Source organism: Hesperophylax consimilis, chromosome 3, assembly GCF_061612785.1.
Source record: "Hesperophylax consimilis isolate HC1 chromosome 3, BYU_Hcon_1.0, whole genome shotgun sequence".
Lineage (NCBI taxonomy): Eukaryota > Metazoa > Arthropoda > Insecta > Trichoptera > Limnephilidae > Hesperophylax > Hesperophylax consimilis.
This window is the reverse complement of record NC_142838.1, coordinates 26,286,175-26,301,969: the sequence shown is the minus strand read 5'-3', so window position 1 is coordinate 26,301,969 and position 15,795 is coordinate 26,286,175. Positions and strand designations below refer to the sequence as shown.

General features: G+C 33.7%; 1 protein-coding gene across 1 annotated transcript in view; it reads left to right on the top strand.

Moving 5' to 3' along the window:
* The window catches only part of LOC149425172 (uncharacterized), a 238,260-nt gene that overhangs the window by 212,036 nt on the left and 10,429 nt on the right, over window positions 1-15,795 (top strand). The window contains exon 4 of the mRNA XM_089650999.1: window positions 15,234-15,446. Within this exon, the coding sequence (XP_089507125.1) occupies window positions 15,234-15,446 (213 nt within the window). The remainder of the gene's footprint in view (window positions 1-15,233; window positions 15,447-15,795) is intronic.

Sequence of the window (15,795 nt, the reverse complement as noted above, 5' to 3'; positions counted from 1 at the left end):
TTTATAATTGCTTGCTTCAGTAGCTACCATAAGAGTATATAAATTTTTCACAATAAAGAAATAATAATTTGCATCATTGAATCTTAGAAGTAGCGTAAGACGGGATTAATCTGGCAATTTCGGGACAAGCATTAGTTTATTTCTTTGCAACTCTAATTTAATCTAATTACAACAAGGTCCTGGTGATGATGCCAATTAAGTCTTCACTTCACTTAAGACTGCTGTAGTCATTTTCTGAGTAGTTGAGTACTTGCCATCATCAATTCAATTATGTGGATGCACTCTTGATGAAAACTTTAATTATCTTGTATTACGAAAATAAATTAAGGAAGATACAGCTCAAGGATAACAAAAATAATGTATTTTTGGTGCCTACCAAACTAAGTGTCGGATGAGATTACCTAATGAAAAAAAGATTTCATGTACCAATATATTTATTTTTTCAATAAAAATATTTGTAAAGTTGAAATCTGTATTCTGAAGCATTAAAAAACGGCAATCTCTAGTTTTATAAAATTTGCATAGCTTATTCTGTGTGGATATTTAAAAGAAGTATATTTTATTAAGTTATAAAATTTAAAATTTTATATGTGGTGTTTATCTATTCTAAAACTACTATAAAAATATTCCATTACCTACGTATTAGTATTTAGACTTCGCAACATTGAGACATAACCCAAGAAAAACTGCAAGACTTTTGGTTTCCTTAACATTTAAAGGGAGTTCATTGATCATTTTGAAACCTTTATAATAAATATTGTTTTGTTTTGCCGATAAATTTGTTTTAGTAAGCCTAAAGCCTAAAAATTGCAGCTTCTCGTAGAATAGCCATGGACTGTAATATTAATACTAACACTTTTTAACATATACTCTGGTAACATTTTATTATATATCTTATATGCCTTAGTCATAAGTCTCTAGATATAAGTCTCAGACGAAAGTCACTAGTTTTAAGTCAGTAGTTCTAGTGTTAATTATTTAAGAAATATATTTGTGCAGCGCCCTTGAGGTGATTTCTCACGAAAACGGCGCTATATAAATTATTATTTTTATACGAACTTATCTATAGTTCTCAATGTAATTTCTGTAATGAGCTACGAAACTTAAAATTCATTTTAAGACTTAAAATTTTGTTTCATTTGTTATCCCCTAGAAAATCTTTGCTGCAGTGGGCTACTAACTTCAATATTAAGTTTCAATTTTCGATTGCGTCTTGTTAAAAGCAAATTTCGGTGATTTTTGATGTTTTGTCAATGTTATGATTTTAAATCCTTTTTTAACCCTTTATTATTGAATTATTGACTTTGACCTTTGAAATTTTTGATTTTCGTAAATCTCTAAATTAAAATCTTTAAAACTCTATAAGACTTTTTGAGATCGCTAATTTCCATGACAGACTCCCGTAAAAGTAATTAAGACATGTTTTATTTAAAACTTATCAATAACTAGTGATTATTGATGGAGAGGTATAAATTATCCGACGCGGCGGTTAAATTAGTTTCCGCTTCTCTTATTTCCGGTATGACGTTAGGTTCTTGTGTGACTTTAGAGAGACCAGTCCAGTTTCCTTTTCCCAGTTGGTAGCTGGCTCTATGCAAGCTGATAAGTGCAGCTGACTTTGGCGTTGGTTAAGTGGTAAGTGTCTGGGAATTTTGTTGTATTTAATCACTGTTATTGTCGGAAGTGCATTAATTAACTACTTATTCTATTGCCAAACGAATGCATTTATTTTAAGATAACAAAATACATACATAAAGTTGTTATCATAGGAGTTCTTTAGGAGTAGAAATTGTCTTTCTACTAGGCGCAGATATGGAAGAATTTCGTGAAATTGTGGTCTGCGTTGGACAATTTATTTGAACTAATGATTAGGAAATTGGAAGGCAGAACAGAGAAAGCCGCCTAATTTCACGCAGGGCGAAATTGCTTTATAACTATGAAATCTTTGGAACTATGGCACCCTTATTTAGGGGATGTTGTGGGAAGGATTTAGGGCAAGGGAAGGAGAAGTAAGATGAAGGATTTAAAGTAGCTAACTACACAAATCTGGTCACCAAACATAGCTAAAACCATTTCAAGTAACGTTTCGATTCTGAATGGTGGCATTTTATCTGGGTGATTACAAAGTTTCATCCACTGTAACTTCATTTTTTTAGCTTCTTTAATTAGTTTCTAATGCATTGTGAGAATACTAATATTTCTAAACGAAACATGAAACAGAACAAAACAGAGATAATAAAAAAAACAGATATAGGTCACAACTAGGAATCGAACCCAGAATCTCTTGTCTTACCGGGACAGGCGTCTTAAACACTTGACCATTAACCTATTTATTTAAGCTCATATTTGTCGATCTCATATTTTAAATTCAGAATTAACAATGCCATCTTGTAACTAATTTTTCCCATATTTTGGCAGCTAGTACTGGTACCTACCCCGATTTATGGAAATGAGGCATGGAACTGAGGCAGACAACGGATGCAAGTAGACTGAATGCTGTAGAAATGAGATCCCTGAAGCGTATGTGTGTTAAAACCATATATGATCGTGTGAGAAATGTGAAGATCCGCAAAGAGTGCAAGGCTGATATAAGCCTAATGAGTAATATCAAGAAAGGGACGCTTGAGCATGCAGAGCGAATGAGCGAAGGAGTGTAAAGATAATATATCATGCAAATGTGAATGGTCGAAGTCGGGGACGCCTGAGGAAGACATGGCACGATCAAGTGAATCAGACACTTGAGTCGGGCTATGTCAAGACTAAGAATAATAGAAGAGTATGTATGAGAAGATGTATGAAAATTAATGAGGCAAGGAGTGTGTGACAAGACCGAGTTGTTTGGCGTTCCGTCCTATCTGCCTACCCCTGCGGGGAAATGGCATGATGGTTAGTTAATTAGTTAGTTACATACACATATTTTCAATTTTATAATTGATTAAAATACTGAATCAATGTTAAATTACATTATGATACTTGATTAAAAATACTAATTATATATTTTTAAATGATCACACAGTTTCTAATAGAATTGGTTTGTAATATAGATAGTGTCTCGGATGGGTATAACCTTCAAAATAATTTGTTTCCATTGACTGTGATTTTCACATTGAAAGTATCGTTTGAATGTAATTGTAATTAGTACCATAATGATCCTTTCATTTTCAGTAGAGGAAACATTATAAGTTTCAATCTATATTTTTACTATATTTAGCACATCCATAACACATTGTTAGATAATAGTAGTAATAAATAATAATGTGACCATTACATAAACTACATTATAGAAAGTGCATTATGGCAGAAATTTAAAAGAGTAATAATTTATTGAACTGAACAGGTGTTATTTACTCCGAAGAAACTATAATACATTTTTATTACAGGTAGTCTGTTTACTACTTTGACGTGCCAACCAAATCATTATTATGTTCAATTTATTCGACTCATTAGCGCGTGTTACAGTCGATCATCATTTTATTAGGGTTTGTTATATTGAATTTAAGCGATGACCATTTTTTAAATTGAAAATCAAATGCTATTCGAAAATTTTCTCTATTTATCAATTTCTTTTTAATGAAATTTTGGATGCTGACTGATTATCTAGAGAAATGAAGCGAAAATTTGTTTATTATGACAAAGTATGTAACGAAAAACATTCCTTGAATACATTTTTTTACAAATCGTTTTTTTTTTCGTTATAATTATATACAGACTAAGCATAACTAATGTTGACATGGAGTTCGTCGGTACCCGCTGTGAGCAATAAAATCGATCCAACCAAATGCTCGTCGAGGTTCCTTTAGGACTTATAACTAACTTTTCTTCTTCTTCTAGTGCCCCCTCTTATCGGAAGTTGAGGAACTGTATTCGTACCAGTCACCTAGATTTCGAAGCCATCAACCACCTTGATTGATCCAAAATTTGCACCTTTTGCAAATATTTATTTCGTAAAATTCAAAAGATTACAGTTTGATGATTTTTGTCACTGGAAACCACACAGAGAAAACATACTGATATAAAATAATGAAAATTATTCGAATTCCTGTTAAAAACGGGATAACAGGCCTTTAACGAATGAATTGACAGGTTTCCTAATAAACTGTCGGTAGAACAGGTGTTCATAAAAAATCAAATACTGTAACATTTCGTCATTAAATTTATTAGGAAAAGGTATCACATATTTATCAGGTTAATGCATACGTGAGAAATTTCGATGTACCAATGCGGTTTATTGTCATGGTAATGCGAAATTTAACCATCATCTATTATATTATGATGTCCGTAACATGATGAAACCGGTTCAGAAAAACAAATAAAATCGAAAATGAATGTTGTAGCGTTTTAAGTCATATTAGAAACAAGAAAATTCAACAACAATTTAATAGTTAGTTAAAAAATTTCTAATAAAAATCTCGATTTAGGCAGGTGTACTCGCTTTACACCTGAGTGCAGTGTGCCCAAGAAATCTTTCTCAAATTTCAATTGGCTATAATGTATTTTGACCACAAGGTAAATCATAACTTTCATTTTCAAGAAACAGTTAAATTTCCCGTGAAAATAAGAAAATATTTCATACACTTTATGAGACATTGGCTAACCTAGCTATAAATATTATTTTTTATATTTAATTGATGTTAAAGTTGTCTAAACATTTTAGACATTTTGTAACAAATCACCACAGATAATTTTTGACTCACAGGGCCAATTGTTTGAAGTAAAAACAAAAACAAATAAGTACAGTACCTATTTAATAAATTATTTATATTTTTAAACCTGTTGTTAACTTATTTTTACCCAATTCAAAGTCTGCACCAAAGGAATCAAATTAATCAAGAGAAAATTTAGTTTTATGAAAATTATAATAAATTAGTCATTTGTAAACTCAGATGTGCAAATAGCAAAAATGAAACAGATAAAAAATTGTATTTTCTCGGAAATTGTTACAAGAATTCCTTTTCTGGTAATCATGTTTCTATCGCAATATCCAGAGAGCAGCAATCATACAAAGATGAAATAATATCGTAAATATAACATATTTTAAAATATACGATATAACTGAAAACAGAACACGAACAGACTCGGGCACAAAAGCCAGTTAGTGATAAAGCAGGTAGATTTCTACTAAAAAACATGATATATCTAGGTGATGGAGTTTCAAAATCATAACATGAAATCATATGGTGTTGCGAAATTAATATTAAATATTAATGTTATCTTCGGCCGACATTAGCGAGCAAAGGATATAATATATTACTATATATAGGTATGTATTCTAGCATAACATAGAGTGGCCGACAGATTTAAATTACCCACAAACAGTTTAATTCGTAATTGCCGTATCTCATCTTGTAAGAGCAATTTTCACCTGTCCATGTTCGGTAGTAAATACCACCACAGGTGTTATGTCATTACGGGTGGAATAAATGTCACATGCAGTTAAAATAATAAAACCACAGGAAAGTTTGTAAGTCGATGTGTTTCTGCATAGCCGACATTACTCGTAAATTATTAGGCAGACATAATTATATGTCTAATCCAATGGCGTGCAGAAAAGTTATCGCACTCTAGCCAGTCCCCACCTCTTCGATACAAAATAGATTTAGAATTATTAATAACTTCATTAAAATAATCAATTGTTTCTTTGACCGACACGTCCGCTGCGGAGCAGTGAACTCATTTATTCTGACAACTTTACGTTTCAATGAATTCGAACATCGCATTCACTTCAATCAATGTACTTACAGAATATGCAGCATTTTAGATTTAAAAAATATATGTAACCAATAGTATAAAATACACCCTTTCCACTTCTATGAATGTTTACGACATTAAAGCCCGTGACAGAAGACAGTATAAGCGTGATATATTTTCGTTACTTGGCCTATTTCAGCATATCGCTCGCCATACATTCCCATTGGTAGTGAACGGACATGTATTAATATATATATTAATACATGTACAGAGATTTAAACAATATAAGTGTTTTAAATTTTGCCTTCGTTAGAAGTCAACGTGAGTACATTTTTCCTGTCTGGAACCCCCTTACAAATATTCGCGTACAAGCTATTGAAAGAATACAAAATAAATTCTTCCTATTTCTTTGTATTAAAATGGGTATTCCAGTTATTTTTTAAACTACAACACTCTTTTAAATTACATGAATGTTTTTAAATAGTCGGAACGAATGATTTCCACTGACTTGGTATTTCTATGTAATGCATTTGATCCAGAATTGCTTGCATTGATATGTTTTCGGATTCCGAGTAATACTAGATGGGATTTATTTAAGTACAGAAATTCTCGGACTAACTACACGTTTAGTTCTTTTGCCCAGAATACTATAGCGGAAGGAAATAATTATGCTGAGTGAGCGGACATTTTCAATTTATCACTAAACAACTATAAAGGATTGTAGCTGAAGCAGTTCAATCACATATGACACATAAATATACTCTTGCATAACTGTGTAATTTTTATTATTTCTTTTTAAAAGCCCCAAAAAGCCCCAAATTTGAGTTGAAAACAAGATCCTGCAATACACTGACTTAGAACCTTTTGGTTCTAGCACATTTAGCAAGCGCTCTCTCTTACACTTGTCTGACATCGTATATCGCACGAAACATGCTTTTACATCGCATTTCTTGCGATCTTCATTCTATGCTGCGATATGACAGTGAGAGAAAGCGATCTCAAATTTTCCACATTTCCACAGTCCAAAAGAATATTCTATTTTAAAATAATAACTTATTCTTTTTTAAAAGGAAATCTGAAGGCGGAATTGTTTCAAATACTGTCGCATCAGACATTTCTCCCATTGCTGGCTTCCTATACGATAGACGTATCCTTCAATAAATTCACACGCTCAATTAAGCATTTTATATCTACAACAAAAACCCGTTAAAAAGTATTACCCAATTAGCATAAATCACTTCTAAGTGTGCGGTTGTGTTGCATGTTGGTTAGAACAATAATAGAAATACCAATAATTGGTAGCCTCGGAGGTTTGAAGGTAAAGCACATTCACACCTTCTATCTTATAACTGCATAAGACCAAAGAGGTCACAGATACTAGCATATAATGTACCTATATTTTATACACTTCGAAATTTTAATAAGAAAAACTAATTTTTTGTTTGTTTTTTAATCTTCCTAGCAAACACCGCACTCCCGCAACTACTCTACATAAGTAAAAACTTTGATGTTTGAGGTACTACGTTTGAAACCCAGCAAATAGCCAGATCTCAAACTAATTAGTGTAACTAGTTAACCCCGCTCTCTCACGGGTCGGTAAGGAATCAACAGGAACTGCAGCAACCCGTGTACGGGGGCCAATAGAAATATATGTATCAGATCGGAGCGCTCTTGATATCACACTTTCGTACTGCACTCAGTTTATGTCGATTCCTTACTGGTCTATGAGGGATATAATTATGGTTAGGTATTACAATAAATAAAATAATTGTTCGACAAACTAATTTGTTAGTTGGAATATTTTTCACTATAATACCTACGTGGTTATTGTTATGTATGATTAAACGTTATAAATCGATTACAGTGTAGCAGAAGAATCCATATTAATTCATTAATAATAAACAGCTCGACGCTACTTAGGTACGTACTTGCTACTTGCTACTTAGGTACGTATTTGCAGCCGAAATCAAAACAAAGCAACCTACCTGTTTCAAGTATCTACTCGCGACAATACTATCGCGCAGTCAGTCTGGGACATTACGAGAACTCGTCAGAAGGTTCGAGTCTGCCGCCTATGCATAATTGCCGCGCTGTCGAAGGTTCCCGAAACACACAGACCGAGCGAGTGGCCTCGATTTAGTTGCCAAATAACTACCTGCTGTTGCCACCGGCCGAACAGTATAAATATGCCCGACGCAGCGAGTCAGTCAGTCAGTCATCAGTCCGCCGTCATTTAACAATAATCAACGAGTTGTAATTCGCGCTCCTCTTACTAGCGCAAAGGAAAATATTCCCGGTTTCGCCCGTACCATCATGGACTCCATCGGGACATCATCATAGAGCCTTGTCCAGATCACCGTCCCTGGCAAGCGCTACTCGGATTACTAGCGCCCTGGTTCCAGTGTCTCTGACCATCGCTTCTTCCACGCCACCATCACCACCACGAGGACACGCAGCATCCTCACTGGTCTACGCCACTCCCGCTCAACCGCCTACAAGGTCCGCCGCACCTTCGGCCTTCCGTCAGCACTGGAGTATTGATTCCCCAGATCGCCAGTGCCTGACAGTCATCGAGTCTCGGTCACCAGCGCCCGGCGTCGACTCACTGACCCGCGCTTGACCATCACATCACCGCAGCAACCGGAGTATTCAACTTTTGTCCTACATCATCTTCTCGTCACGGCAACTGACTCAATAAACACAGTGAACTTCACCACACGCTTTTTATTTCGTGCCACACAATTGATCCCCAAACCAGTATAACCACGTATACAGGGCGCTGCTCGGCCTCCATTTGCTAAACCTCGCAGATACGCAGAGGGAAGGGTGCATGGGTTCGCTGCTTTGATGCGCTACAGAGTAGCCGGAATGAATCAGCGCCACTGGAAATCAGAAAACACTCTCGTCCAGCCCGTCAACCAGTCGCACGGCGCTCCCGTACACCGTACATGGAGAATTTCACTCAAGCCACCGTAGTACAAATGCTAAATATGTATATAACCACTTTATTTTATTTATCCCGTATTTCATTATTTATAAATATGTATTCTTTTATATGGCAAGCAGAGTATTGCACTCGCCTCTCTGTTCAGCTGAATTAAACAAACATTATTATTATTTGGATGGTTAAACACTAGATGACAATATTTTACATTCCTTAAAGTGTTTATAATATAATAATTTAGGTTTTATACATACCTACATAATGCCGATGGAAAACTTTAAAATCTATAATCTTAGTTTTCATATATGAACTAACGGCAGTGTAGTTAGTTGCTAGAAATGTTTCAATATTTTAGATAATTTAAGAAACAGGCGTAAATAATATGATTAATTTTAAATATTAATTAACGCTTGATAGAAGGCGAGTCTCGTAACTCCTTAGTGCTTTGACTCATGTGGATAGTTTCAAACAAATTATTACCATAGCTTTTCAACATGCACATTAAGAGGAGACAATACTGTAAGATTACGTCAGAATCTTAACGACGTAAGTGAAGAAGCCATTCACCTAAATATGCTACGCGCAGCCCTGGTGTATTGGACCGACGTACGGTTGAATTTGTTCAAGCAAACTCAAAAATAAAGTGGGAATCTCAAGGATATAAGTGATTTAGTCGTGTAAAAATAATATTCGGCGCGACGACAAGCGTAATGGATCGACCTACGGTCGACTTTGCCCTAGCGGGCCCAAAAAATTGATATTTCCGTGGGATTTATTTTAATTATTTCTGACAAACTTGCTACTAAAATATCAAATGTTTTAAAGGGATCCCTCGGGAAGTTACTAATTCATCGTCAAAAATAATAAAATCTGGTGCTTACCGCTAATTTTGTAGTTAAAATTGTTTTATAAAATTTTAAATTTTTTTACATAAAATATTTTAAGTGTTAGGTCCTATTTTTATTAATTTTAAATATAAATAACTTACATCTTTAGGGATCACTGTAGAAAAATTGATATTTTAGTAATAAGTAGGTATATCAAAAATAATTAAAATGTTAGCGTCGAGCAAACCCCCGTTATTAGAGTATTATGTCGCCAGAAATTAATTTAGAATACCTATCGTGTGCGGTCTTGTCTGTTAAATATAATGACATGGGCATATAATTAAGAATTATCTTTCTGAAAGTATTAATACCTTTCAGTCTCCGTACATTTCGCTGATCTAATTTGTCATGTACAAGAAATTTTTATAACAGGTTATGTCATTTGAACTAAAAAAACTCAATTTTATTATATGTTTCTGTAGTCGTGTAATATTATCAATCGAGCCGCTATTAATAACACATCTTACGTAGATGGCGATAAGTCTTAAATTCCCGCTTAACACAATCCACCTGTTTTGATTTATGCAAGAAAAAAACATGGCCAAAAAGTGCCTTTTATTTTATTTTGTGGATGTGCAGGCACAAATATTTAAATGTTTTTCGATCATTTTATAGATAACTTAATTTGCCCCATTTTACAATAAAATCATAACCGAAAATGGGTTCGTAAGTAGGCGATTTTGAACTTTAAAGCAGTTTTCATAGTCCTTTACATTATTTTTTTTCTGGGCTTATAAAAAGACTTATCTAAAAAATACTCGATTATTTCAAAGACCAAGATATATTCTACTCGCAGTATTTAATTAAAGTATCTGAAACATTTCTAGGCGACCAAATTTTCAAACCAAAAACACATGATTTTGTATTACTACGTATGGCATCGCCTTAAGATTATCTTTTTGAAAGTATTCATACCTTTCAGTGTCCGTACATTTCGCTGATCTATTTTATTCTGTACAAGAAATTCTTATAACAGGTTATGTCATTTGAACTAAAAAAACTCAATTTTATAATATGTTTGTGAAGTGCTTCGCTTAGTTAATCGACTTAAGTTTACAAAATACATAATGTATGCACTTTAGTAGTTAACTATGTGATCTAGTTATTCTAGATTATCTAACCACATCATGCTTAATTACAACTAGTTCGGATAGCTTCGGCACTATCCCGCACAGAACCGTTTTCTGATACCTGAAATTTCGTCATGCTTAATTTCTCACATGTTGATAATAATTTCGCATATTCTGATTAAATCGATAATCCTGTTTGTATGTTGATAATGCCCTAATTTCGTTAGATGTAAAATGCAGCGGATGCCGTTATAAAATCATTTAGACTTATAGAGATAAGTCTTAATGATTTTATTTAATAATAAGGTTAATATAGGTATATAAAGGTACCAATAAAATATGTATAGTGCATAATTTACCACAAAATATTGGGGTATTTGCAAGGTTAGTTATCTTAGGAATTTCCAACTTTTGAACAGTAGGTCGATATCTGATATACACTGAGACAATGTTTCGGTTAATTTCACGCGAGGCCACCAACACAGGCTTTTAATACTTCCTAGGTGTAAAACTAACTTATCTTTGTTGGTGCCCCTAGGAAAACTTTAGTACTTTGTTATTTAACACTGCTTCGGAGAAGAAGTGGAAATATTCCGCACATCCTGCATCAACGAACGAACAACAACGTACGAACTTTGTACAAAATTTTAAGCGCTAATACATATTTTTGCAACTGTTTTTAACTATGTTGTAAAAAAGTGTTATTTTACGACATCTAACTAAAATTATTTTGGTACTAACGGAACAAAAAATTTAACAGCAAATTTGAGAGGCGGGTTTGGGCACCGCCGCCCCGAGGCCCTTTATTGGATAACCAACACCTCTGCGATAGGTCACCCCAAGTAGTTCTGGACACACTGAATCCCTAGATTCCTACACATCCCTTGTACCCCTTTCCTTCTCATCTCACCTCCTCTCCTTCCTCTCTTTAAAAAGACTCACCATACAGCATCCTCAAAGATGACATGGGCCCTGAGGGAAATTATTTTCCTCAAGGCCTCCTGTGTGGGATAATCGTTAAAAAAAAAACATATATTTTAAGTGAACGGTCCACTAATTTTAACTGAAACCACGCACGTTGTCTTAGAAACTATCTTCACTCTATAAATTCATCTTAGCATCTGTCAAGGATTTGAACAAAACAAATATGCGTTATTCATTTGTAAAATTATTTTGGTACCTACTCTTGTCCGATATGATAAGTAGTTCCAATATTGAAAATTAAAAGTTTATTGAACTTGAATAAGTTACGCATTACGCAGGAATATTTCAGATTACTTACTTACCCATGCAGCAAAAACCGAAAATTGTGGAACATCTGTAACAATACCATGCAGAAAATTTACAAGAAAAATAAAAATAAAACTTTTTACAAGATGAAAGAAAATATAATAAATTAGGAAATTCACGTAAGAAATTTTACGAAGACTGTTTGTAAATTGCTCGTCAGTTAGTTGTGTGACAGCGAGTTGTGTCTAAACATATTGTTATTATTTAAAAATGGAATTCAGCGCGTAAAACCACATCTGAAACGCTTTCTTCCGCTTGACCCTATCGAGGTCCATGAATCAAGAATTAAACACCTACTGTTAGTCTACGCCTACTGGTGAAATTATCGGTAAGGTAAACCGTTACGGAAATCGACAAAAGTGATATCCCACTGAAAATAATCGGTGTCCCCTTTTAGGAAAACAAATTCCAATGACATATGCTTAAGTAATTTTATTATTTCTTCAATTATGACAAATTCACTATTTGGTTTCATTCCAAATAAAATAAAATAAGTAAAATTTGTAAATACTATATTTGCGGCACGTTCCAGAGTGAATGATGTTCTCAGTATCGGCCATTCGGAATTGAAGCGTTGCTTGAAATGGCTTTATCCGTGTTTGGTGACCAGATCTTAATAGCCAGATACTTTTCCACTTTCTTTTGCCCCATCTCTTTCCCGTCCCTACAGGTGTGCAGGGATGCTACAGTCTCACTGGCTCCAGATGGTTGGGAGCATTTTGGACTCTTGTGCGGCATTCATATATTATATTTTGTCATATTATATTTTTAAATGTCTCGTATGTCAATAGTCAACATAACAGAAGAACACGAATGAGACGGTTGATAAAATGTAAATGAAGCAAGAGCCTGCACCAAGACAGAGTTGTATAACAGCCAATCCTCTATATCTATACCCACCATCTACAAATGGCGTGATTTGATTTTGAAAGGCGCCACATTCATGGTGTTTAAGGGTCATGCCAGGACATTTTGGCGCCTTCGTGAGCCACATGACCACATAGAAGTCAAACGTCATAAAAATGAATTATTGCGAAATTAATCTAATCGCTACTGAGGTGATAATATCTATAAAATGTTAACCTCCGCAGTGGTCGGGTTCAACCAGATTCCGGAGAGATGTTTAAACTCCGGGGTCACCAGAGGAGAAACCGTATCTTTTGGCATCTAAGACTTTGACGTAATAACCATAAAATTACTAATTTATTTAATTTTACTACTTGCTAATCACAACGCGGTACTTATTACCTACTTGGTTGAAAGATTATCAAACATTACAAATGCAATATGGCACATTTTGTTCAAAACTAATTTGGATTGTCTATTATCTGAAATATTCCTGTGTAATGTTCTCAAATTTGCTTTTTATTCAACGTTCATTTTCAAAATTGGAACTTATTGTTTAGATAAACGATAAGGGCAAAAAATGATATTTCTGTATTTGAAATGTATATTCGCTTTGTTTAAAATTTAGAAAAAATTTCAATTTCGATAAATACTCTTTGCTTCCAGTTGCTATTTTATCCTCCATAACTATTGATATTATTACATTTATCAGACCTTCGTAATTTTTCAAAAAACAAAACATATTTATTTATAATGAAAATTGACAATGTTTGTTTTTGAATGGTAAATTATAAAATATTTTTAGTGTTTTTAGTACGTTTATTGGATTTTGGATTATTTCGCATTATTTATGAGATATTTCACAAAAATCCGCGAAAAGTAGGAACACTTATTCTAAGAGTTTAAAAACGTGAATCGATATAAACGCATAATAATACTCTCTTTAAGTTTTATTCCCATTTTCAGAAAATATAAAATGAGGACTTTTGTTTATAATGTTTATAAAGAAAACAAAAAAAATGTTTAAGGTAATATAATGTAATACAGAAAGAAAAGTGAAAGTCATGTTTAGGATTTCTATCACTTCCGGCAATCATTCCAGAAGGTCCTCTGTGTTGAAATCAATTACGTTATTTAAAAAATCTTATTTTTGACAAGTGATGCTGTATTGGTCTTTGTGAATATTTGAATATGAAATATCATTACACAAAACATCATCATAGAAAGGTTTTGTGTAAATTTCTTACAAAATTTTGATTTTTATATTACATTTATTGGTCATGGTGGAAACAGCAGCATTTACATAAAAATTCCAGACAGAAAAAGTTATGTAGATTTCCCGTAAATCTAGAGATTTTGCTGCTTTAGAAAACAGATTTCGGCTTCATGTTATGATAATTGTCCAACAAACGAACCTAAAAACCCACAAACACACACACACAGTGTTTTGTGGAAATAATAAAGATAATAATATGATTACATTTATTCGTAGTACTTGACTTTTGACCAGCGCAACGCAGTGCCATCGAGGGGAAAGTTAGTTGCACAATGTAAACACCACTCGAGAGGCATCTGCCATTAATTGAGGAAGCGTCCACTTGGAATCAATTACTTATTATAATCGGGACAGGTATGCCAGGCCACTTGGCCGCATAAAGTAAATATGCTTGGTTACATATTGCCAGCTGTGATTATAATGGCCGATAAATCCAAAGGCAAAATACCGAAAATGATGGACAAATAATTTAAAAACACACATTCGAAATTTTCCCCACATTTTACAGATATACATTCGACATTTGCCCCAGATGTTACAGATATAAAAATCGACATTTTTGTCCCAGATGTTACAGATATCCATATTCAGATATCCTAAGCCAATGTGCCATTAAGACAAAGATTCCCTTAATGTGATGAATTCTACCAGACCTCAAATAAGTAATATACTGAAATATATTGATGAAGTATTTTAATCGTAATTAATCTGATAAACTTCAAACTCGTATTAAATTTCGAATCAATATTAGACTTGGTTAATTTTAAACTTCCAGACAAATTTGTCGAGAACCCAAAATAATCTCTATTTTAAAGGATTTAAGATTTTCAATGACCTACCGACAGATGTTAAAGAAGCTAAAAGCCTTGCTTGTTTTTGTTGGTTATTTACTAAATGCTAAAAGGAATACGTTTTAGATGTAGTGTAGGGTATACCTAAATGTCGTAGAATTACTAAGGTTTATAATAGATATAAAAAAGTTTTTTTTAATAACTAAATAAAAACACATTAAAAAAAGTTCGAATCGAATGGTGTATAAAATATGCGTGTTTCAGAGTGGATACTCTTAGAATAAACTCAGTATCGTCCTGGTGAGAGACCAGCATTGTCCTATATTCCCTCCCCGCTCCCTTCAGCCTCCCGACATACTATGCCATAGTTCCGATGACTCCTAAAAGTTGGAACTTGTGTGTAATGCATTTGAATAACTTCTCCTTGTTCTTCTTCCACAGATACATCTCCTTTACCTTTACCGGTGGACAATGCAAACTCTACGGAATGGCTCCAGAGCGCTGGACAATCTCAGAAGGAATACTTTCGCCCTGGAGATCCGAAGCAGACCGATTCTAACAAAGAAGCCAATAATAGCGAACGGACCCACTCCAAAATCTTGCTTGACACTTTGGCTGCTAAGCGTCCGGATACCAAACCAGTGAAAGAAAAGGGTAAATTAATAATAAATCATTACTAAATCTGTTTCTATGCAGGCAGTCAAGGAACTGCATAAAATGGAACTCATTTTATGCAGATAAACTTACTGCATGAATGTGATGTATATGGTTTGCAAAAAAGGGGTAAATTGAAATAATGCCGAAATTCATTAACGCTTTTTTAAAATTATTTGGTATCATTTATATTTGATACTAGTATATTATGAAAAATGACATTGAAAAGGATTATAAGTCATAAAGATAAATTTTCATATTAATCTTCTTTGGTAGATTCCAGTAATATTTAACATATAAAAAGATATTGATAGCGTAACGTGATAAGTATTTTAAGAAGGCTTTGAAA